At 44.3% G+C, this 25,317-nt stretch overlaps 1 protein-coding gene across 4 annotated transcripts in view; it reads left to right on the top strand.

Annotated features, from left to right (window-relative positions):
- Nucleotides 1–23,326, top strand: part of LOC110535119 (amyloid-beta A4 precursor protein-binding family A member 1) — a 132,329-nt gene extending 109,003 nt beyond the window's left edge. The window contains exons 7-13 of one of the 4 annotated variants that reach the window (XM_036936393.2): nt 7,710–7,796; nt 9,318–9,506; nt 14,067–14,246; nt 14,364–14,576; nt 16,813–16,932; nt 17,952–18,092; nt 19,544–23,326. In XM_036936393.2, the coding sequence (XP_036792288.1) occupies nt 7,710–7,796; nt 9,318–9,506; nt 14,067–14,246; nt 14,364–14,576; nt 16,813–16,932; nt 17,952–18,092; nt 19,544–19,615 (1,002 nt within the window). In that variant the 3' untranslated portion in view covers nt 19,616–23,326. Of the gene's footprint in view, nt 1–7,706; nt 7,797–9,317; nt 9,507–14,066; nt 14,247–14,363; nt 14,577–16,812; nt 16,933–17,951; nt 18,093–19,543 lie in introns of all 4 variants that reach the window. The other 3 variants (XM_036936391.2, XM_036936392.2, XM_090191181.1) reach the window with 3 other exon arrangements.
- The last annotated feature ends 1,991 nt before the right edge of the window (nt 23,327–25,317 follow it).

The following is a 25,317-nucleotide window of genomic DNA, read 5'->3' as shown; positions in this document are numbered from 1 at the left end:
AGGGTCAATAGGACTCTGGCACCTTATTCCCTTTATAGTGCACTACTTTAGACCAGGGTCAATAGGACTCTGGCACCTTATTCCCTTTATAGTGCACTACTTTAGACCAGGGTCAATAGGACTCTGGCTCCTTATTCCATTTATAGTACACTACTTTAGACCAGGGTCAATAGGACTCTGGCACCTTATTCCCTACATAGTGCACTACTTTAGACCAGGGTCTATAGGACTCTGGCACCTTATTCCCTACATATTACACTACTTTAGACCAGGGTCAATAGGACTCTGGCACCCTATTCCCTTTATATTACACTACTTTAGAACAGGGTCAATAGGACTCTGGCATCTTATTCCCTACATATTACACTACTTTAGACCAGGGTCAATAGGACTCTGGCACCTTATTCCCTACACATTACACTACTTTAGACCAGGGTCAATAGGACTCTGGCACCTTATTCCCTACATATTACACTACTTTAGACCAGGGTCAATAGGACTCTGGCACCTTATTCCCTACATATTACACTACTTTAGACCAGGGTCAATAGGACTCTGGCACCTTATTCCCTTTATAGTGCACTACTTTAGACCAGGGTCAATAGGACTCTGGCACCTTATTCCCTTTATAGTGCACTACTTTAGACCAGGGTCAATAGGACTCTGGCACCTTATTCCCTACATAGTGCACTACTTTAGACCAGGGTCAATAGGACTCTGGCACCTTATTCCCTTTATAGTGCACTACTTTAGACCAGGGTCAATAGGACTCTGGCACCTTATTCCCTTTATAGTGCACTACTTTAGACCAGGGTCAATAGGACTCTGGCACCTTATTCCCTTTATAGTGCACTACTTTAGACCAGGGTCAATAGGACTCTGGCACCTTATTCCCTTTATAGTGCACTACTTTAGACCAGGGTCAATAGGACTCTGGCACCTTATTCCCTTTATAGTGCACTACTTTAGACCAGGGTCAATAGGACTCTGGCTCCTTATTCCCTTTATAGTACACTACTTTAGACCAGGGTCAATAGGACTCTGGCACCTTATTCCCTACAAATTACACTACTTTAGACCAGGGTCAATAGGACTCTGGCACCCTATTCCCTTTATAGAACACTACTTTAGACCAGGGTCAATAGGACTCTGGCTCCTTATTCCCTACATATTACACTACTTTAGACCAGGGTCAATAGGACTCTGGCACCCTATTCCCTTTATAGTACACTACTTTTGACCAGGGTCAATAGGACTCTGGCACCTTATTCCCTACATATTACACTACTTTAGACCAGGGTCAATAGGACTCTGGCACCTTATTCCCTACATATTACACTACTTTTGACCAGGGTCAATAGGACTCTGGCACCTTATTCCCTACATATTACACTACTTTAGACCAGGGTCAATAGGACTCTGGCACCTTATTCCCTACATATTACACTACTTTAGACCAGGGTCAATAGGACTCTGGCACCTTATTCCCTACATATTACACTACTTTAGACCAGGGTCAATAGGACTCTGGCACCTTATTCCCTACATATTACACTACTTTAGACCAGGGTCAATAGGACTCTGGCACCCTATTCCCTTTATAGTGCAATACTTTAGACCAGGGTCAATAGGACTCTGGCTCCTTATTCCCTTTATAGTGCACTACTTTAGACCAGGGTCAATAGGACTCTGGCACCTTATTCCCTACATAGTGCACTACTTTAGACCAGGGTCAATAGGACTCTGGCACCTTATTCCCTTTATAGTGCACTACTTTAGACCAGGGTCAATAGGACTCTGGCACCTTATTCCCTTTATAGTGCACTACTTTAGACCAGGGTCAATAGGACTCTGGCACCCTATTCCCTTTATATTACACTACTTTAGACCAGGGTCAATAGGACTCTGGCACCTTTATTCCCTACATATTACACTACTTTAGACCAGGGTCAATAGGACTCTGGCACCCTATTCCCTTTATAGTACACTACTTTAGACCAGGGTCAATAGGACTCTGGCACCTTATTCCCTTTATAGTGCACTACTTTTGACCAGGGTCAATAGGACTCTGGCACCTTATTCCCTACATAGTGCACTACTTTAGACCAGGGTCTATAGGACTCTGGCACCTTATTCCCTACATAGTGCACTACTTTAGACCAGGGTCTATAGGACTCTGGCACCTTATTCCCTTTATAGTACACTACTTTTGACCAGGGTCAATCGGACTCTGGCACCTTATTCCTTACATAGTGCACTACTTTAGACCAGGGTCTATAGGACTCTGGCACCTTATTCCCTACATATTACACTACTTTAGACCAGGGTCAATAGGACTCTGGCACCCTATTCCCTTTATATTACACTACTTTAGACCAGGGTCAATAGGACTCTGGCATCTTATTCCCTACATATTACACTACTTTAGACCAGGGTCAATAGGACTCTGGCACCTTATTCCCTACATATTACACTACTTTAGACCAGGGTCAATAGGACTCTGGCACCTTATTCCCTACATATTACACTACTTTAGACCAGGGTCAATAGGACTCTGGCACCTTATTCCCTACATATTACACTACTTTAGACCAGGGTCAATAGGACTCTGGCACCCTATTCCCTTTATAGTACACTACTTTAGACCAGGGTCAATAGGACTCTGGCACCTTATTCCCTTTATAGTGCACTACTTTAGACCAGGGTCAATAGGACTCTGGCACCTTATTCCCTTTATAGTGCACTACTTTAGACCAGGGTCAATAGGACTCTGGCACCTTATTCCCTTTATAGTGCACTACTTTAGACCAGGGTCAATAGGACTCTGGCTCCTTATTCCATTTATAGTACACTACTTTAGACCAGGGTCAATAGGACTCTGGCACCTTATTCCCTACATAGTGCACTACTTTAGACCAGGGTCTATAGGACTCTGGCACCTTATTCCCTACATATTACACTACTTTAGACCAGGGTCAATAGGACTCTGGCACCCTATTCCCTTTATATTACACTACTTTAGACCAGGGTCAATAGGACTCTGGCACCTTATTCCCTACATAGTGCACTACTTTAGACCAGGGTCAATAGGACTCTGGCACCTTATTCCCTTTATAGTGCACTACTTTAGACCAGGGTCAATAGGACTCTGGCACCTTATTCCCTTTATAGTGCACTACTTTAGACCAGGGTCAATAGGACTCTGGCACCTTATTCCCTTTATAGTGCACTACTTTAGACCAGGGTCAATAGGACTCTGGCACCTTATTCCCTTTATAGTGCACTACTTTAGACCAGGGTCAATAGGACTCTGGCACCTTATTCCCTTTATAGTGCACTACTTTAGACCAGGGTCAATAGGACTCTGGCTCCTTATTCCCTTTATAGTACACTACTTTAGACCAGGGTCAATAGGACTCTGGCACCTTATTCCCTACATATTACACTACTTTAGACCAGGGTCAATAGGACTCTGGCACCCTATTCCCTTTATAGAACACTACTTTAGACCAGGGTCAATAGGACTCTGGCTCCTTATTCCCTACATATTACACTACTTTAGACCAGGGTCAATAGGACTCTGGCACCCTATTCCCTTTATAGTACACTACTTTTGACCAGGGTCAATAGGACTCTGGCACCTTATTCCCTACATATTACACTACTTTAGACCAGGGTCAATAGGACTCTGGCACCTTATTCCCTACATATTACACTACTTTTGACCAGGGTCAATAGGACTCTGGCACCTTATTCCCTACATATTACACTACTTTAGACCAGGGTCAATAGGACTCTGGCACCTTATTCCCTACATATTACACTACTTTAGACCAGGGTCAATAGGACTCTGGCACCCTATTCCCTTTATAGTGCAATACTTTAGACCAGGGTCAATAGGACTCTGGCACCCTATTCCCTTTATAGTACACTACTTTTGACCAGGGTCAATAGGACTCTGGCACCCTATTCCCTTTATAGTACACTACTTTTGACCAGGGTCAATAGGACTCTGGCACCCTATTCCCTTTATAGTGCACTACTTTAGACCAGGGTCAATAGGACTCTGGTACCCTATTCCCTACATATTACACTACTTTAGACCAGGGTCAATAGGACTCTGGTACCCTATTCCCTACATATTACACTACTTTAGACCAGGGTCAATAGGACTCTGGTACCCTATTCCCTACATATTACACTACTTTAGACCAGGGTCAATAGGACTCTGGTACCCTATTCCCTACATATTACACTACTTTAGACCAGGGTCAATAGGACTCTGGCACCTTATTCCCTACATATTACACTACTTTAGACCAGGGTCAATAGGACTCTGGCACCTTATTCCCTTTATAGTACACTACTTTAGACCAGGGTCAATAGGACTCTGGCACCTTATTCCCTTTATAGTGCACTACTTTAGACCAGGGTCAATAGGACTCTGGCACCCTATTCCCTTTATAGTACACTACTTTAGACCAGGGTCTATAGGACTCTGGCACCCTATTCCCTTTATAGTGCACTACTTTAGACCAGGGTCAATAGGACTCTGGCACCCTATTCCCTTTATATTACACTACTTTAGACCAGGGTCAATAGGACTCTGGCACCTTATTCCCTACATAGTACACTACTTTAGACCAGGGTCAATAGGACTCTGGCACCCTATTCCCTTTATAGTGCACTACTTTAGACCAGTGTCTATGGGCAGCTGTGCACTATGTAGGGAATAGGGAGCCAGTTGGGACTTAATCCTGTGTTGTTTCCCTTCTTTTATTTTACTCTGCATTCTCTGAATCCAGTTGATGTGTACTGTACATGTGTACTGTACATTGTCTGTTAAAATCCATCACCATTTTTCTGGTTCCACATGGGACATTCCCCCCGACTCCTCCCCCTGTAGAGTTTCTACAACATACTGACAGAACGACACGGACACATAGAGGTACGATGTAAAGACATAGTCATTTCTGGCTCCTGAGTGGCGCAGCGGTCTAAGGCACTGCATCTCACTGCTAGAGACGGCGCTACAGACACCCTGGTTCGAATCCAGGCTGTATCACAACCTGCAGTGATTGGGAGTCCCATAGGGGGGGGGCGCACAATTGGCCCAGCGTCGTCCGGTTTGGCCGGTGTAGGCCGTCATTGTAAAGAAGAATTTGTTCTTTAACTGACTTGCCTAGTTAAATAAAGGTTTAAATAAATACAATTGAAGCTTGGAAGAAGACCACTAGAATGTGCTGGATGCAGAAAATGGCCACCCAGCCACGATTCCATTCTTCATACACGGTGAAGTTGTGTTGTATTTGAAGACATGTCTTGTTTTTCTCTGGCACAAGTTTCTCTATCGGTGTTGTGGTTTGCAACGATTGTAAGTCTGTTAACACTGTGAGTCCTGTGGTTAACATTACACACAGAAACCCTCTCTCTCTCCTTTCCAACCCACTAACTAGTCACACTAACCCCAAGGTTTCTCAACAGGTCCTGGGTACTCACAGGTTGTCATTACAACTAATCACTCCCATTACTGTAAAACCACTTAATGCAGTGGCCAAAAATACAGCATAACTACAGTATAGTGAGTGAAAGCCAGCTTCCACAGTGGGTCCCCAGGAGAGATGTTGAGAAACACTGTTAACTAGACTAGAGAGACTATACTGAACTAACACCAGTCTCTCTGCTACACTATACTGAACTAACACCAGTATCTCTGCTACCTATAGAGATTCTATACTGAACTAACACCAGTCTCTCTGCTACCTATAGAGACTATACTGAACTAACTAACACCAGTCTCTCTGCTACCTATAGAGACTATACTGAACTAACACCAGTCTCTCTGCTACATATAGAGATACTGAACTAACACCAGTCTCTCTGCTACCTATAGAGACTATACTGAACTAACACCAGTCTCTCTGCTACCTATAGAGATACTATACTGAACTAACACCAGTCTATCTGCTACCTATAGAGATACTATACTGAACTAACACCAGTCTCTCTGCTACCTATAGAGATACTATACTGAACTAACACCAGTCTCTCTGCTACCTATAGAGATACTATACTGAACTAACACCAGTCTCTCTGCTACCTATAGAGACTATACTGAACTAACACCAGTCTCTCTGCTACCTATAGAGATACTATACTGAACTAACACCACCATCTACTGAACTAACACCAGTCTCTCTGCTACCTATAGAGCTATACTGAACTAACACCAGTCTCTCTGCTACCTATAGAGACTATACTGAACTAACACCAGTCTCTCTGCTACCTATAGAGAGACTATACTGAACTAACACCAGTCTCTCTGCTACCTATAGAGATACTATACTGAACTAACACCAGTCTCTCTGCTACCCATAGAGAATATACTGCACTAACACCAGTCTCTCTGCTACCTATAGAGATATAGGTATATATATATATATATATATATATATATATATATATATATATATATATATATATATATTACTGCTCTAATACTGGACTAACTCATCAGTACTGCTCTAATACTGAACTAACTCATCAGTACAGCTCTAATACTGGACTAACTCTCATCAGTACTGCTTTAATACTGTACTAACTCATCAGTACTGCTCTAATACTGGACTAACTCATCAGTACTGCTCTAATACTGTAGTAACTCATCAGTACTGCTCTAATACTGGACTAACTCATCAGTACTGCTCTAATACTGGACTAACTCTCATCAGTACTGCTCTAATACTGGACTAACTCATCAGTACTGCTCTTATACTGGACTAACTCATCAGCATTGCTCTAATACTGGACTAACTCATCAGTAATGCTCTAATACTGGACTAACTCATCAGTACTGCTCTAATACTGGACTAACTCATCAGTACTGCTCTAATACTGGACTAACTCATCAGTACTGCTCTAATACTGGACTAACTCATCAGTACCTCTCTAATACTGGACTAACTCATCAGTACTGCTCTAATACTGGACTAACTCATCAGTACTGCTCTAATACTGGACTAACTCTCATCAGTACTGCTCTAATACTGGACTAACTCATCAGCACTGCTCTAATACTGGACTAACTCATCAGCACTGCTCTAATACTGGACTAACTCTCATCAGTACTGCTCTAATACTGGACTAACTCATCAGTACTGCTCTAATACTGGACTAACTCATCAGTACTGCTCTAATACTGGACTAACTCATCAGTACTGCTTTAATACTGGACTAACTCATCAGTACTGCTCTAATACTGGACTAACTCTCATCAGTACTGCTCTAATACTGGACTAACTCATCAGTACTGCTCTAATACTGGACTAACTCATCAGCACTGCTCTAATACTGGACTAACTCTCATCAGTACTGCTCTAATACTGGACTAACTCATCAGTACTGCTCTAATACTGAACTAACTCATCAGTACTGCTCTAATACTGGACTAACTCATCAGTACTGCTCTAATACTGGACTAACTCATCAGTACTGCTCTAATACTGGACTAACTCATCAGTACTGCTCTAATACTGGACTAACTCATCAGTACTGCTCTAATAGACTCAATGCTCATTTGCCCCGTTCGGTCTCTTTCTGTGTCCCTGTCTGTGTGTTCTGTATGTGTGTGTGTGTGTGTGTGTGCGTGCGTGCGTGCGTGCGTGCGTGCGTGCGTGCGTGCGTATATGTGTGTGTGTGTCTCTAAGCAGACTCCAGAGGGAGAAGCCCAGCCCATGACAGAGGTGGATCTCTTCATCTCCACCCAGAGGATCAAAGTCCTCAATGCTGACTCACAGGTACTCTCTCTCTCTCTCTATCTATCTCTCTGTCTGTCTGTCTCTGTCGATCTGTCTCTCTCTCTCAATTCAATTCAATTCAATTCAAGGGCTTTATTGGCATGGGAAACATGTGTTAACATTGCCAAAGCAAGTGAGGTAGATCATATATAAAGTGAATATATAAAGTGAAATAAACAATAAAAATTAACAGTAAACATTACACATACAGACGTTTCAAAACAATAAAGACATTACAAATGTCATATTATATATATATATACAGTGTTTTAACAATGTACAAATGGTTAAAGGACACAAGATAAAATAAATAAGCATAAATATGGGTTGTATTTACAATGGTGTTTGTTCTTCACTGGTTGCCCTTTTCTCGTGGCAACAGGTCACACATCTTGCTGCTGTGATGGCACACTGTGGAATTTCACCCAGTAGATATGGGAGTTTATCAAAATTGGATTTGTTTTCTAATTCTTTGTGGATCTGTGTAATCTGAGGGAAATATGTCTCTCTAATATGGTCATACATTGGGCAGGAGGTTATGAAGTGCAGCTCAGTTTCCACCTCATTTTGTGGGCAGTGAGCACATAGCCTGTCTTCTCTTGAGAGCCATGTCTGCCTATGGCGGCCTTTCTCAATAGCAAGGCTATGCTCACTGAGTCTGTACATAGTCAAAGCTTTCCTTAATTTTGTGTCAGTCACAGTGGTCAGGTATTCCGCCGCTGTGTACTCTCTGTTTAGGGCCAAATAGCATTCTAGTTTGCTCTGTTTTTTTGTTAATTCTTTCCAATGTGTCATGTAATTATCTTTTTGTCTTCTCATGATTTGGTTGGGTCTAATTGTGCTGCTGTCCTGGGGCTCTGTAGGGTGTGTTTGTGTTTGTGAACAGAGCCCCAGGACCAGCTTGCTTAGGGGACTCTTCTCCAGGTTCATCTCTCTGTAGGGGATGGCTTTGTTACTCTCTCTCTCTCTCTCTCTCGCTCTCTCTCTCTCTCTCTGTCTCTCTCTGTCTCTCTATCTCTCTCTCTCTCTCTCTGTCTGTCTGTCTGTCTCTGTCAATCTGTCTCTCTCTCTGTCTGTCTGTCTCTCTCTGTCTCTCTCTCTCTCTGTCACTCTCTCTCTCTCTCTCTCTCTCTCTCTCTCTCTAAGCTGAATATTGATACCTACAGAAACCTGAAAACCTTCTCCTCTATCTATGTCCAGGAGACCATGATGGACCCCTGACCCTATTACTCCTAACCCCTGATCCTAACCCTCCTCTATCTATCTACAGGAGACCATGATGGACCCCTGACCCTATCACTCCCAACCCCTGACCCTCCTCCTCTATCTATCTACAGGAGACCATGATGGACCCCTGACCCTATCACTCCTAACCCCTAACCCTCCTCCTCTATCTATCTCCAGGAGACCATGATGGACCCCTGACCCTAACCCTCCTCTATCTACAGGAGACCATGATGGACCCCTGACCCTATCACTCCTAACCCCTGACCCTAACCCTCCTCCTCTATCTATCTCCAGGAGACCATGATGGATCACACCCTGAGGACCATCTCCTACATCGCTGACATCGGCAACATCGTGGTTCTGATGGCGAGACGCCGCATGCCCCGCCCAGACTCAACGGACAGTGTGGAGGTGTCTGAACCTGACCAGGAGGAGAAACAAAGCCAGTACAAGATGATTTGTCATGTTTTCGAGTCGGAGGATGTGAGGATCTCTCTTTACCCTTACTCTCTAACATCTGTCTAATCATCTCTCTCTTTCTCTCTCCCTCTCAACTTCCCCCCCCTCTCTCTCACTCTCTCTCCCTCTCAACCTCTCCCTCTCACTCTCTCTCTTTCTCTCCCTTTCTCTCTCTCAATTCAATTTAAATCAATTCAGAGGGCTTTATTGTCATGGGAAACATATGTTAACGTCGCCAAAGCAGGTGAAGTAGATAATATACAAAAGTGCAATAAACAATCAAAATTAACAGTAAACATCACAAATGTCATATTATGTATATATATTGTTGTAACGATGTACAAATGATTCTCTCTCTCTCTTTCTCTCCTTCTCCCTCCCTCTCCCTCTCTCTCTTTGCACTCAAAAAGTTTTTAAAAAGATAAAGACATTTCAAGTCTTATATTATCAGCTATGTACAGTGTTTTAGCCATGTGCAGATAGTAGGGAAGAAAAATATACAGGTTGTATTTCCAATGTTGTTTGTGTTCCACTGGTTGCCCTTTTGTCATGGCAACGGGACACACATCTTCCTGCTGTGATGACACACTGTGATATTTCACCTGACAGATATGGGAGATTATCAGTGTTTGATTTGTTTTCTAATTCTTTGTGGGTCTGTGTGATCTGAGGGAAACATGTCTCTCTAATGTGGTCATACATTTGGCAGGAGGTTAGGAAGTGTAGCTCAGTTTCCACCTCATTTTGTGGGCAGTGAGCACATAGCCTGTCTTCTCTTGAGAGTCAGGTCTCTCAATAGCAAGTCTATGCTCACTGAGTCTGTACATAGTCAAGGATTTTCTTAATTTTGTGTCAATCACGGTGTTCAGGTATTCTGCCACAGAATATTCTCTGTTTAGGGCCAGATAGCGTTCCAATTTGCTTCGTTTTTTTGGTTGATTCTATATGTGAAATGTGAAATGGCTAGCTAGTTAGCGGTGCGCGCTAAATAGCGTTTCATTTGGTGACGTCACTTGCTCTGAGACCTTGAAGTAGTAGTTCCCCCTGCTCTGAAAGGGCCGCGGCTTTTGTGGAGCGATGGGTAACGATGCTTCGTGGGTAAACTGTTGTTGATGTGTGCAGAGGGTCCCTGGTTCGCGCCCGGGTATGGGCGAGGGGATGGTCTAAAGTTTTACTGTTACATATACAGAGTGTCAAATAGTTATCTTTTTGCTTTCTCATAATTTGGTTGAGTCTAAATGTGTGTCTGTCCTGGGGCTCTGTGGGGTCTCTTTGTGTTTGTGAAGAGTCCCAGAACCAGCTGGCTGAGGGGACTCTTCTCTAGGTTCATCTGTCTGTAGATGAGGGCTCTGTGGGGTCTCTTTGTGTTTGTGAAGAGTCCCAGAACCAGCTGGCTGAGGGGACTCTTCTCTAGGTTCATCTGTCTGTAGATGAGGGCTCTGTGGGGTCTCTTTGTGTTTGTGAAGAGTCCCAGAACCAGCTGGCTGAGGGGACTCTTCTCTAGGTTCATCTGTCTGTAGATGAGGGCTCTGTGGGGTCTCTTTGTGTTTGTGAAGAGTCCCAGAACCAGCTGGCTGAGGGGACTCTTCTCTAGGTTCATCTGTCTGTAGATGAGGGCTCTGTGGGGTCTCTTTGTGTTTGTGAAGAGTCCCAGAACCAACTGGCTGAGGGGACTCTTCTCTAGGTTCATCTGTCTGTAGATGAGGGCTCTGTGGGGTCTCTTTGTGTTTGTGAAGAGTCCCAGAACCAGCTGGCTGAGGGGACTCTTCTCTAGGTTCATCTGTCTGTAGATGAGGGCTCTGTGGGGTCTCTTTGTGTTTGTGAAGAGTCCCAGAACCAGCTGGCTGAGGGGACTCTTCTCTAGGTTCATCTGTCTGTAGATGAGGGCTCTGTGGGGTCTCTTTGTGTTTGTGAAGAGTCCCAGAACCAGCTGGCTGAGGGGACTCTTCTCTAGGTTCATCTGTCTGTAGATGAGGGCTCTGTGGGGTCTCTTTGTGTTTGTGAAGAGTCCCAGAACCAGCTGGCTGAGGGGACTCTTCTCTAGGTTCATCTGTCTGTAGATGAGGGCTCTGTGGGGTCTCTTTGTGTTTGTGAAGAGTCCCAGAACCAGCTGGCTGAGGGGACTCTTCTCTAGGTTCATCTGTCTGTAGATGAGGGCTCTGTGGGGTCTCTTTGTGTTTGTGAAGAGTCCCAGAACCAGCTGGCTGAGGGGACTCTTCTCTAGGTTCATCTGTCTGTAGATGAGGGCTCTGTGGGGTCTCTTTGTGTTTGTGAAGAGTCCCAGAACCAGCTGGCTGAGGGGACTCTTCTCTAGGTTCATCTGTCTGTAGATGAGGGCTCTGTGGGGTCTCTTTGTGTTTGTGAAGAGTCCCAGAACCAGCTGGCTGAGGGGACTCTTCTCTAGGTTCATCTGTCTGTAGATGAGGGCTTTGTGGGGTCTCTTTGTGTTTGTGAAGAGTCCCAGAACCAGCTGGCTGAGGGGACTCTTCTCTAGGTTCATCTGTCTGTAGATGAGGGCTTTGTGGTGGAATGTGTGGGCATCACTTTGTTTTAGTTGGTTGTTGATAACTAGTGGGTGTAGTCCTACTTCTGCTCTGCTGGCGTTGTTTGGGGGTTTGCGTTGTACACAAAGTATATTTTTGCAGAGTCTCAATTGTGTGTGTGTCCCATTTTGTGAATTCTTGGTTGGTGAGCAGACCCCAGACCTCACAACCATAAAGGGCAATGGGTTCTATAACTGATTCAAGTATTTCTACCCAGATCCTAATTGGTATGTTGAGTTTTATGTTCCTTTTGATGGCATAGAAGGCCCTTCTTGCCTTGTCTCTCAGCTCGTTCACAGCTTTGTGGAAGTTACCTGTGGTGTTGATGTTTAGGCCGAGGTAGGTATAATTATTTGTGTGCTCTAGGGCAACGGTGTCTAGGTAGAAATTATATTTGTTGTCTTGTCTACTAGACCTTTTTTGGAACACCATTATTTTGGTCTTACTGAGATTTACTGTCAGGGCCCAGGTCTGGCAGAATCTGTGCAGAAGATCTAGGTGCAGCTGTAGGCCCTCCTTGGTTGGTGACAGAAGCACCAGATCATCAGCAAACAGTAGACATTTGACTTCAGATTCTAGTAGGGTGAGGCCGGGTGCTGCAGACGTTTCTAGTGCCCGCGCCAATTCATTGATATACAGTATATCACAAAAGTGAGTACACCCCTCACATTTTTGTAAATATTTGAGTATATCTTTTCATGTGACAACACTGAAGAAATTACACTTGGCTAAAATGTAAAGTAGTGAGTGTACAGCTTGTATAACAGTGTAAATTTGCTGTCCCCTCAAAATAACTCAACACACAGCCATTAATGTCTAAACCGCTGGCAACAAAAGTGAGTACACCACTAAGTGAAAATGTCCAAATTGGGCCCAAAGTGTCAATATCATTTTCCAGCACTGCCTTAACCCTCTTGGGCATGGAGTTCACCAGAGCTTCACAGGTTGCCACTGGAGTCCTCTTCCACTCCTCCATGACCACATCACAGAGCTGGTGGATGTTAGAGACCTTGTAATCCTCCACCTTCCGTTTGAGGATGCCCCACAGATGCTCAATAGGGTTTAGGTCTGGAGACATGCTTGGCCAGTCCATCACCTTTACCCTCAGCTTCTTTAGCAAGGCAGTGGTCATCTTGGAGGTGTGTTTGGGGTCGTTATCATGTTGGAATACTGCCCTGCAGCCCAGTCTCCGAAGGGAGGGGATCATGCTCTGCTTCAGTATGACACAGTACATGTTGGCATTCATGGTTCCCTCAATGAACTGTAGCTCCCCAGAGCAGATATATGTATCAAAAGATCTGTTGTTTTTTATCCACTTATGTTGTCAATAATCAGAAATATGGTATTTTCGTCTGTTTGAAGCTGGTGTAATAGTACCGCTTCTCAGACCTGTGTTCAATGAGGATGACAGATCTATCTACATATTTCTATGTGAATTTGTTCATGTTGCCAAGAAGGTACATATTGCAGCTTTAAATGATCCCTTTTTAAATGATCCCTTTTCCCTTCCCTCCCTCCCTCCCTCCCTCCCTCCCTCCATCTCTTCCTCTCTCCTCCTTCCCTCCCTCCCTCCATCTCTTCCTCTATTCTCCCTCCCTCCATCTTTCTCTTTCTCTCTCTCTACCTCTCTACATTGATTCCGTCCCTCCATCTCGTCCTCTATTCTCCCTCCCTCCATCTCTTCCTCTCTCCTCCCTCCCTCCATCTTTCTCTTCCTCTCTCTCTACCTCTCTACATTGATTCCTTCCCTCCATCTCTTCCTCTATTCTCCCTCCCTCCATCTCTTCCTCTCTCCTCCCTCCCTCCATCTTTCTCTTCCTCTCTCTCTACCTCTCTACATTGATTCCTTCCCTCCATCTCTTCCTCTATTCTCCCTCCCTCCATCTCTTCCTCTCTCCTCCCTCCCTCCATCTTTCTCTTCCTCTCTCTCTACCTCTCTACATTGATTCCTTCCCTCCATCTCTTCCTCTATTCTCCCTCCCTCTATCTTTCTCTCACTTTCCCTATCCCTCTCCCCCCACCTCTTGCTTTCCCTCTCCAGGCCCAGCTGATAGCCCAGTCTATAGGACAGGCCTTCAGTGTGGCGTACCAGGAGTTCTTGAGGGCCAATGGCATCAACCCAGAGGATCTGAGTCAGAGAGAATACAGTGATCTGCTCAACACTCAGGACATGTACAATGATGACCTCATACACTTCTCCAAGTCTGAGAACTGCAAAGATGTGAGTCTGTCAGTCACTGAGCACACACACACACACACACACACACACACACACACACACACACACACACACACACACACACACACACACACACATTTATTGGTTGTGCCTCCCCAGGTTTACATTGAGAAGCAGAAGGGTGACATTCTGGGCGTGGTGATTGTGGAGAGTGGGTGGGGCTCCATCCTGCCCACAGTCATCATCGCCAACATGATGCATGCCGGTCCATCTGAGAAGTCTGGTCGTCTGAACATCGGAGACCAGATCATGTCTATCAACGGGACCAGTCTGGTAGGACTACCCCTGTCTACCTGCCAGACTATCATTAAGGTATCTATCTCCCTCTCCCCTCTATCTCTCTCTCTCCTCCATCCCTCTCCTCTCTATATCTCTCTCCCTCCATCAACAGGGCCAGTCTGGTAGGACTACCCCTGTCTACCTGCCAGACTATCATTAAGGTATCTATCTATTCCTCCCTCTCCCCTCTATCTCTCTCTCTCCTCCATCCCTCTCTCTCTCTCCTTCATCCCTCCCTCTCCCCCATCCCTCTCTCTCTCTCCTCCATCAACAGGACCAGTCTGGTAGGACTACCCCTCTCTCTCCTCCATCCCTTCCTCTCTATATCTCTCTCTCCTCCATCAACAGGGCCAGTCTGGTAGGACTACCCCTCTCTCTCTCCTTCCCCTCTATCTCTCTCTCCTTCGTCTCTCTCTCTCTCCTTCGTCTCTCTCTCCTTCCCCTCTCGCTCTCATTCCCCTCTCTCTTTCTCCTCCCCCTCTCTCTCTCTCCTCCCCCTCTATCTCTCTCCTCCCCCTCTATCTCTCTCCTCCCCCTCTCTCTCTCCTCCCCCTCTATCTCTCTCTCCTCCCCCTCTCTCTCTCTCCTCCCCCTCTATCTTACTCTCCTCCCCCTCTATCTCTCTCTCCTCCCCCTCTATCTCACTCTTCTCCCCCTCTATCTCACTCTCCTTCCCCTCTATCTCTCTCCTCCCCCACTATCTCACTCTCCTCCCCCTCTATCTCTCTCCTCCCCACCTCTCTCTCCTCCCCCTCTATCTCTCTCTCCTCCCCCTGTATCTCTCTCTCCTCCCCCTCTATCTCTCTCTCCTTCCCCTTTATCTCTCTCCTCCCCCTCTATCTCACTCCTTCCCCTCTCTCTTTCTCCTCCCCCTTTATCTCTCTCTCCTCCCCCTTTCTCTCTCTCCTCCCCTTCTATCACACTCTCCTTCCCCTTTACCTCGCTCTCCTCCCCCTCTATCTCGCTCTCCTCCCCCTTTATCTCTCTCTCCTCCCCCTCTATCTCGCTCTCCTCCCCCTTTATTTCTCTCTCCTCCCCCTCTATCTCGCTCTCTTCCCCCTTTATCTCTCTCTCCTCCCCCTCTCTCTTTCTCTCCTCCCCCTCTATCTCGCTCTCCTCCCCCTTTATTTCTCTCTCCTCCCCCTCTATCTCACTCTCTTCCCCCTTTATCTCTCTCTCCTCCCCCTTTATCTTTCTCTCCTTCCCCTCTATCTCGCTCTCCTTCCCCTTTATCTCTCTCTCCTTCCCCTCTCTCTTTCTCCTTCTCCAACACTCTCTTTCTCTGGTGAGACTACCGCTGTCTACCTAGAGGGTAGTAAAGGACACACCGCTCTGTTGATCTATTTTTTCTGAGGGTACCGTCTTATAAATCACAATTAAAAAAATATTAAACACCCCCACCCCAAAACATGTTCCCGCAGCCATGCATCCTTTATTGATCAGCTCTCTCTTTCCTCGCTCTCTCTGTACACTCTCATTCTCTCTCTTTCCTCGCTATCTCTGTACACTCTCATTCTCTCTCTTTCCTCGCTATCTCTATATACTCTCATTCTCTCTCTTTCCTCGCTCTCTCTGTACACTCTCATTCTCTCTCTTTCCTCTCTCTCTCTGTACACTCTCATTCTCTCTCTTTCCTCGCTCTCTCTGTACACTCTCATTCTCTCTCTTTCCTCTCTCTCTCTGTACACTCTCATTCTCTCTCTTTCCTCTCTCTCTCTCTGTACACTCTCATTCTCTCTCTTTCCTCGCTCTCTCTGTACACTCTCATTCTCTCTCTTTCCTCTCTCTCTCTGTACACTCTCATTCTCTCTCTTTCCTCGCTCTCTCTGTACACTCTCATTCTCTCTCTTTCCTCGCTCTCTCTGTACACTCTCATTCTCTTCCTTTCCTCGCTCTCTCTGTACACTCTCATTCTCTCTATTTCCTCGCTATCTCTGTACACTCTCATTCTCTTCCTTTCCTCGCTCTCTCTGTACACTCTCATTCTCTCTATTTCCTCGCTATCTCTGTACACTCTCATTCTCTCTATTTCCTCGCTATCTCTGTACACTCTCATTCTCTTCCTTTCCTCGCTCTCTCTGTACACTCTCATTCTCTCTATTTCCTCGCTATCTCTGTACACTCTCATTCTCTTGTAATGCCGTATTCTCTTTTACGTAAGAACGTGAATGCCAAGGACAGTACACACAGCCAACATCTACAGTGCCTTCAAACTGAACATCTCTCACCTCTGTTAGGGTCTGACTCCTGTTTCTCCTCTCCTGTGCAGGGTCTGAAGAACCAGTCTCGTATCAAGCTGAACATCGTAAGGTGTCCTCCCGTAACCACGGTGCTCATCAGACGACCTGACCTCAGATACCAGCTAGGCTTCAGCGTACAGAATGGCATTGTGGGTATCGCCATGGAGACCATGTGTTGTCTAGTGATGTCATGAGCCCCAAACTTACTGGGCACTTGACTTTGTTTGCTTTGAGATCATAACATTTTGTTTGTTTGTGTATACTGTGTACTGTGTACTGTACTGTACTGTATACTGTGTACTGTATACTGTATACTGTGTACTGTACTGTGTACTGTATACTGTATACTGTATACTGTGTACTGTACTGTACTGTACTGTACTGTGTACTGTATACTGTGTACTGTGTACTGTGTACTGTGTACTCTACTGTACTGTACTGTATACTTGGTACTGTGTACTGTACTGTACTGTATACTGTGTACTGTGTACTGTGTACTGTGTACTGTATACTGTGTACTGTATACTGTACTGTATGCTGTACTGTATACTGTGTACTGTATACTGTGTACTGTGTACTGTGTACTGTATATTGTGTACTGTATACTGTGTACTGTATACTGTGTACTGTATACTTTGTACTGTGTACTGTGTATTGTGTACTGTAGTGGCAACCCTTTAAGTGATGGACTCATGCTTTTGCTGAAACTGAATAGCTGAATTTTAGTTCAATTTAAGCTCCGCTCCAGCCTTTCATATTATCTTAAAGGCCCAGTGCAGTCGAAAACATGATTTACCTGTGTTTTATATATGTTTACACACTATGAGGTTGGAATAATAATGTGAAATGAAAATTATGATAATGCCCTTTTAGAGTAAGAGCTGTTTGAAAAGACCTTAAGACCTTACTTAATTATTACCCAGAAGTGATTTGATATTGAGATTAAAAAACGGCTGCATTGGACCTTTAAGCTGAATGTCTGAATGTCTGAATGCCTGAATGTCTGAATGTCTGAACGTCTGAACGTCTGAACGTCTGAACGGCTGAACGGCTGAACGTCTGAACGGCTGAACGTCTGAACGGCAGAACGGCTGAACGTCTGAACGTCTGAACGGCTGAACGTCTGAATGTAATAGTCTTTTATGGACCTTCTCCTCCACACTAACAGATCTGCAGCCTTATGCGAGGGGGCATCGCTGAGAGGGGAGGAGTCAGGGTTGGCCACCGCATCATCGAGATCAACAGCCAGAGCGTAGTGGCCACACCCCACGAGAAGATTGTCCACATCCTGTCCAACGCCGTGGGAGAGGTGAGGTCACAGGGCAAAGGTCCTCCTGTGCTTCTAACCCTAGAATATGTTACCAGAGATAAACCAGACTTGTATGAATGGGTTATTACTGTCTCAGCTTATCAAAGCATTCCAGTTTTGCTGCTAGACCTTCAACTATTGTTGGGCTAGGGTTGGGGTTGAGGCTAGGGTTGAGGTTAGGGTTAGGTTTGAGGTTAGGGTTGAGGTTAGAGTTGAGGTTAGGGTTGAGGTTAGATTTGAGATTAGGGTTGAGGTTAGGATTGAGGTTAGGGTTGAGGGTTGAGGTTACGGTTGAGGCTAGGGTTAGGATTGAGGTTAGGGTTGAGGTTAGGGTTGAGGCTTGGGTTGAGGCTTGGGTTAAGGTTAGGGTTGAGGCTAGGGTTAGGGTTGAGGTTAGGAGTGAGGCTAGGGTTAGAGTTGAGGTTAGGGTTGAGGGTTAGGGTTGAGGGTTAGGGGTTTGAGTCTAGGGTTAGGGTTGAGGGTTAGGTTAGGGGTTTGAGGCTAGGGTTAGGGTTGAGGCTAGGGTTAGGTTAGGGGTTTGAGGCTAGGGTTAGGGTTGGGGCTAGGGTTAGGTTATGGGTTTGAGGCTAGGGTTAGGGTTGAGGCTAGGGTTAGGTTAGGGGTTTGAGGCTAGGGTTAGGGTTGAGGCTAGGGTTAGGTTAGGGGTTTGAGGCTAGGGTTAGGGTTGAGGCTAGGGTTTAGGGTTAGGATTGAGTCTAGGGTTTAGGGTTAGGGTTAGAATTGAGGTTAGGGTTTAGGGTTAGGATTGCTAGGGTTTAGGGTTAGGATTGAGGCTAGGGTTTAGGGTTAGGGTTAGGTTGAGGCTAGGGTTTAGGGTTAGGTTTGAGGCTAGGGTTAGGGTTAGGTTGAGGCTAGGGTTTAGGGTTAGGGTTAGGTTGAGGCTAGGGTTTAGGGTTAGGATTGAGGCTAGGGTTTAGGGTTAGGGTTAGGCTAAGGCTAGGGTTTAGGGTTAGGTTTGAGGCTAGGGTTAGGGTTAGGTTGAGGCTAGGGTTTAGGGTTAGGTTTGAGGCTAGGGTTTAGGGTTAGGGTTAGGATTGAGGCTAGGGTTAGGGTTAGGTTGAGGCTAGGGTTTAGGGTTAGGATTAAGGCTAGGGTTAGGGTTAGGTTGAGGCTAGGGTTTAGGGTTAGGATTGAGGCTAGGGTTTAGGGTTAGGGTGAGGCTAGGGTTTAGGGTTAGGATTGAGGCTAGGGTTTGGGGTTAGGGTTGAGCCTAGGGTTTAGGGTTAGGTTGAGGCTAGGGTTTAGGGTTAGGGTTAGGGTTAGGATTGAGGCTAGGGTTTAGGGTTAGGTTTGAGGCTAGGGTTTAGGGTTAGGTTGAGGCTAGGGTTTAGGGTTAGGATTGAGGCTAGGGTTAGGGTTAAGATTCATAACTACGATCAGCATGACTCTTCACCTCTGACTTTCTCTCTCTTTCTCTCTCTGTTCCACAGATCCACATGAAGACGATGCCAGCTGCCATGTACCGCTTGCTAACTGCCCAGGAGCAACCCGTTTACATCTAGAACCGACCTCACCTTCTGACTCTATCCTGACCCCTGACCCCCAGCATCACTGCACCCTCTGTGTGTGAGGCAATTCCTCCCCCTCTCCCCAAACCCCAGATCACCATTGGAGAATGAAGCTTATATAGCCTTATGAGTGGACCTATCATGTGCTCTGGAATACTCTCTAATCCGATTGTTTTGCTGTGGAGAGTAGAGGTGGGCTGTACCAGACAGCTTGTTCAAGCCCCTCCCATCCCGAGGGTCGTTTCCTGCCCTTCTCTCTCGTTCTCTCCCTCTGTCTTTCTCTGTCTTTTTTCCCTCTCTCTTTCTCCAAGCATTATCTCCTTCTCCATTATCTCCCTCTCTCTCTCTCTCTCTCTCTCGCTCTCTCTCTCTCTCTCTCTCTCTCTCTCTCTCTCTCTCTCTCTCTCCGGCTGCACTCATCTGATATGTTAGGGTTACCTCTGTGTTCTCCCACAACACAAACAAGAAGAGAATGAGTGTGAAACCTGCTGATTAACAAGTGTTACCACTCTGAACAACCAATCACATATTCTTCCTCATAACATTCCACACCTTCCAGCTAACATTAACGAGAGTCGAGGCAGATGATGAAAGACTCTGGTAGCCCACCAGAACAGATGAAGAAAACAAATCGTTCCCAACTTTCCAACTTTAGTTTTTCCTTTCTTTTGTCTCCAGTATGTTTTTATGGCTGAGATTTGGGCTGATTTATCCAGCATTCCAAGCTGCGTTCTCTCTTCTCTATGCCCAGACATTTGTTATTGTCTGAACTCATCTCATCCAGAGGAGGTACACTATCAATCAAATTCAATCTAATGTATTTCTAAAGCCCTTCTTACATCAGCTGATGTCTCAAAGTGGTGTATAGAAACCCAGCCTAAAACCCCGAACAGCAAACAATGTAGATGTAGAAGCACTACACCCACTCAATGATTTACTACCTTCAAAGGAATCCATGTTCCCTTACAAAAACATACGTGTTGTCCAGGAAAACCAGTTCTACAAGTTCTACAAGCTCGGCTCCAGTCACGTGCACGGCTGATATTGGTCTATTCACATTCTCACGTGCACGGTTTATTTCCACCCTGGGAAGAGCAGGGGAAGAACTGGATCATCAAACCGCAATATGCCAGAAAAGTTTAACAACATTAAGGATTTTACAGGCACTCTGACCGGTGCTACGTGATGTATTCCATCCAGAGTCATGTATATTCTGAATATAATATATGCCTTTGTCTGGTCTGATGGAGCAACAGGGAGTGATGGGTTTTGTCTTGTCTGATGGAGCAACGGGAGTGATGGGTTTTGTCTGGTCTGATGGAGCAACAGGGGGTGATGGGTTTTGTCTGGTCTGATGGAGCAACAGGGGGTGATGGGTTTTGTCTGGTCTGATGGAGCAACAGGGGGTGATGGGTTTTGTCTGGTCTGATGGCGCAACAGGGGGTGATGGGCTTTGTCTGGTCTGATGGAGCAACAGGGGGTGATGGGTTTTGTCTGGTCTGATGGAGCAACAGGGGGTGATGGGTTTTGTCTGGTCTGATGGAGCAACAGGGAGTGATGGGTTTTGTCTGGTCTGATGGAGCAACAGGGAGTGATGGGTTTTGTCTTGTCTGATGGAGCAACAGGGAGTGATGGGTTTTGTCTGGTCTGATGGAGCAACGGGGTGATGGACTGTCTTTGTGCCTCCTGGGAAAACGGGTTGTAGCTGAATACTGTAGTACGATAGTTCACCAGGGTTTCTGCTGGAACAGAACACATCCATCTAAATCAGAGGATAGATAGCAGAAGAGATTACCCAGACTGAGTTAGGGTTAGGATTAGACTGTGTTACAATACAGAAGAGATTACCCAGACTGAGTTAGGGTTAGGATTAGACTGTGTTACAATACAGAAGAGATTACCCAGACTGAGTTAGGGTTAGGATTAGACTGTGTTACAATACAGAAGAGATTACCCAGACTGAGTTAGGGTTAGGATTAGACTGTGTTACAATACAGAAGAGATTACCCAGACTGAGTTAGGGTTAGGATTAGACTGTGTTACAATACAGAAGAGATTACCCAGACTGAGTTAGGGTTAGGATTAGACTGTGTTACAATACAGAAGAGATTACCCAGACTGAGTTAGGGTTAGGATTAGACTGTGTTACAATACAGAAGAGATTACCCAGACTGAGTTAGGGTTAGGATTAGACTGTGTTACAATACAGAAGAGATTACCCAGACTGAGTTAGGGTTAGGATTAGACTGTGTTACAATACAGAAGAGATTACCCAGACTGAGTTAGGGTTAGGATTAGACTGTGTTACAATACAGAAGAGATTACCCAGACTGAGTTAGGGTTAGGATTAGACTGTGTTACAATACAGAAGAGATTACCCAGACTGAGTTAGGGTTAGGATTAGACTGTGTTACAATACAGAAGAGATTACCCAGACTGAGTTAGGGTTAGGATTAGACTGTGTTACAATACAGAAGAGATTACCCAGACTGAGTTAGGGTTAGGATTAGACTGTGTTACAATACAGAAGAGATTACCCAGACTGAGTTAGGGTTAGGATTAGACTGTGTTACAATACAGAAGAGATTACCCAGACTGAGTTAGGGTTAGGATTAGACTGTGTTACAATACAGAAGAGATTACCCAGACTGAGTTAGGGTTAGGATTAGACTGTGTTACAATACAGAAGAGATTACCCAGACTGAGTTAGGGTTAGGATTAGACTGTTACAATACAGAAGAGATTACCCAGACTGTGTTACAATACATAAGAGATTACCCAGACTGAAAAACCAAGTTAAGCGTCTTCATTTTTGTTATGCTGAAAAATGTGTTATGCTGAAAATTAGATTGTGCACCAAACTGAAATTAGGGTTAGGATTAGACTGTGTTACAATACAGAAGAGATTACCCAGACTGAGTTAGGGTTAGGATTAGACTGTGTTACAATACAGAAGAGATTACCCAGACTGAGTTAGGGTTAGGATTAGACTGTGTTACAATACAGAAGAGATTACCCAGACTGAGTTAGGGTTAGGATTAGACTGTGTTACAATACAGAAGAGATTACCCAGACTGAGTTAGGGTTAGGATTAGACTGTGTTACAATACAGAAGAGATTACCCAGACTGAGTTAGGGTTAGGATTAGACTGTGTTACAATACAGAAGAGATTACCCAGACTGAGTTAGGGTTAGGATTAGACTGTGTTACAATACAGAAGAGATTACCCAGACTGAGTTAGGGTTAGGATTAGACTGTTACAATACAGAAGAGATTACCCAGACTGTGTTACAATACATAAGAGATTACCCAGACTGAAAAACCAAGTTAAGCGTCTTCATTTTTGTTATGCTGAAAAATGTGTTATGCTGAAAATTAGATTGTGCACCAAACTGAAATTAGGGTTAGGATTAGACTGTGTTACAATACCAACTAAAAAGTTCACTGATATTATTTTGTATTTTATTTTGTAATGGAGAAATGTACATTCAACCGTCTTATTTAATAGACACACAATTTGTTTTTTTATTTTGTCTTGAATTTAATCTGCAGTATTTATGCGAGACCATATTGTAATTGTGTTCATAGTACATAACATATTATAATATAGTGCATTGCATTTAGAGCTCAATCTTTATACTTGAAGGATGTTCATCATAGTACAGGAAATGGGCCATTATTTTGTTGTTTTAAAAAAAAACAAACATAATTAATGCTTTTATTTTTAGATGTAATTTTGTTATCAGATGGGATGAATTGAAGGTACTTTGAATCAACATAATCTCACAGTTCTCTGGTGTTCTTTTATTCACCAATGATCAGTGATCTGCTGCATGAAGGGGCTAGACTACAAGGGGTTAAATAGGCTACAGCAGGGCTCCCCAACTGGTGGCTCGTGGTTCATTTTACTTGGCCACCCAAGGTTTCCACATCAACAAAAAATATTTATATATTTATATACAGTACCGATCAAAAGTTTGGACACCCCTACTCATTCAAGGGTTTTTCTTAATTTTTTACTATTTTCTACATTGTAGAATAATAGTGAAGACATCAAAACTATGAAATAACACATATGGATTCATGTAGTAAACAAAAAAGTGTTAAACAAATCAAAATATATTTTATATTTGAGATTCTTCAAATACCCACCATTTGCCTTGATGACGGCTTTGCACACTCTTGGCATTCTCTCAACCAGCTTCACCTGGAATGCTTGTCCAACAGTCTTTAAGGAGTTCCCACATATGCTAAGCACTTGTTGGCTGGTTTTCCTTCACTCTGCGGTCCGACTCATTCCAAACCACCTGTAGTGGCTTCCTTTCCTCGTTACCTTAGCCACTGCCCTAGCCTGAAGCGGGGTTGTTTCGTACGCATAGTTCACACTCAAGGTTTCTAAACGGCCAAACATTCAATGACATCCAGGGATATGGTGCAACAAAAAATGGTATTCTTCTTATATCTAACACAAAAAAAATATATTCTCCAATCAACTTAAATCAGAGATTACTTGACATGGAAAATACATAATATGACCTGTTTGTAAGTCTGTATGGTCAAAAAACTATACCGCTCCCGCATCTAGCAGGGACTCTCACATCCCGAAGGCCCAACTTCCTGCTTTTATCCTAACACACTTACCACAGTACAATGAATGGGCAAGAGGGGGGGCCAAAAACTGAATTACACTAACAACAAATGAATATATCTCAATCAGGTAAATCATCATCATAAAGGTACGTACCTAATATTTCATCATAGACATTCATATTTAATATATTTACACAAATATACATGGAGCTCTGTATGTTCTGTCTTTTATACAAATATGTCCAAATCGTCTCTAACACCATCTCAGTTTGGTTGAGGTCGGGTGATTGTGGAGGCCAGGTCATCTGATGCAGCACTCCATCACGCTCCTTCTTGGTCAAATAGCCCTCACACAGCCTGAAGGTGTCCCAGTATGCCTTGAATTCTAAATAAATCACTGACAGTGTCACCAGCAAAGCACCCCCACACCATCACACCTCCTCCTGTCATTGTCATCACTGTCATTTCTCTTTGTTTATTTGAGATGTTCTTGCCATAATATGAACTTGGTATTTTACCAAATAGGGGTATCTTCTGTATACCACCCCTACCTTGTCACAACACAACTGATTGGCTCAAACAAAATAAACTAAATCAATTCCACAAAGTCACCTGTTAATTGAAATGCATTCCAGGTGACTACCTCATGAAGCTGGTTGAGAGAATGCTAAGAGTGTGCAGAGCTGTCATCAACGCAAAGGGTGGCTACTTTGAAGAATCTCAAATATATTTTGATATATCTTGTTTGGTTACTACTATATGTGTTATTTCATAGTTTTGATGTCGTCACTATTATTCTACATTCTTTTGACTGGTAGTGTATATATATATATTTATTTATTTTTTTTGGGGGGGGGGGGGGGCATATAAGACTGTACAAAACAACAGCAAATCAGCTCCAAGTGATTTTAATTTTGGAAATCTCCATAGTATTCCCACGCAGAATAGAGAGATACAGTGGTTTGCGAAAGTATTCACCCCCCTTGGCATTTTTACTATTTTGTTGCCTTACAACCTGAAATTAAAATTGATTTTTTTGGGGGGGGTTGTAATCATTTGATTTACACAACATACCTACCACTTTGAAGATGCAAAATATTTTGGG

Source organism: Oncorhynchus mykiss, chromosome 11 (assembly GCF_057628025.1).
Source record: "Oncorhynchus mykiss isolate SJ-2025 chromosome 11, ASM5762802v1, whole genome shotgun sequence".
Taxonomy (NCBI): domain Eukaryota; kingdom Metazoa; phylum Chordata; class Actinopteri; order Salmoniformes; family Salmonidae; genus Oncorhynchus; species Oncorhynchus mykiss.
Note: the sequence above shows the minus strand (reverse complement) of the source record. Positions and strands in the feature narration are given on the sequence as shown.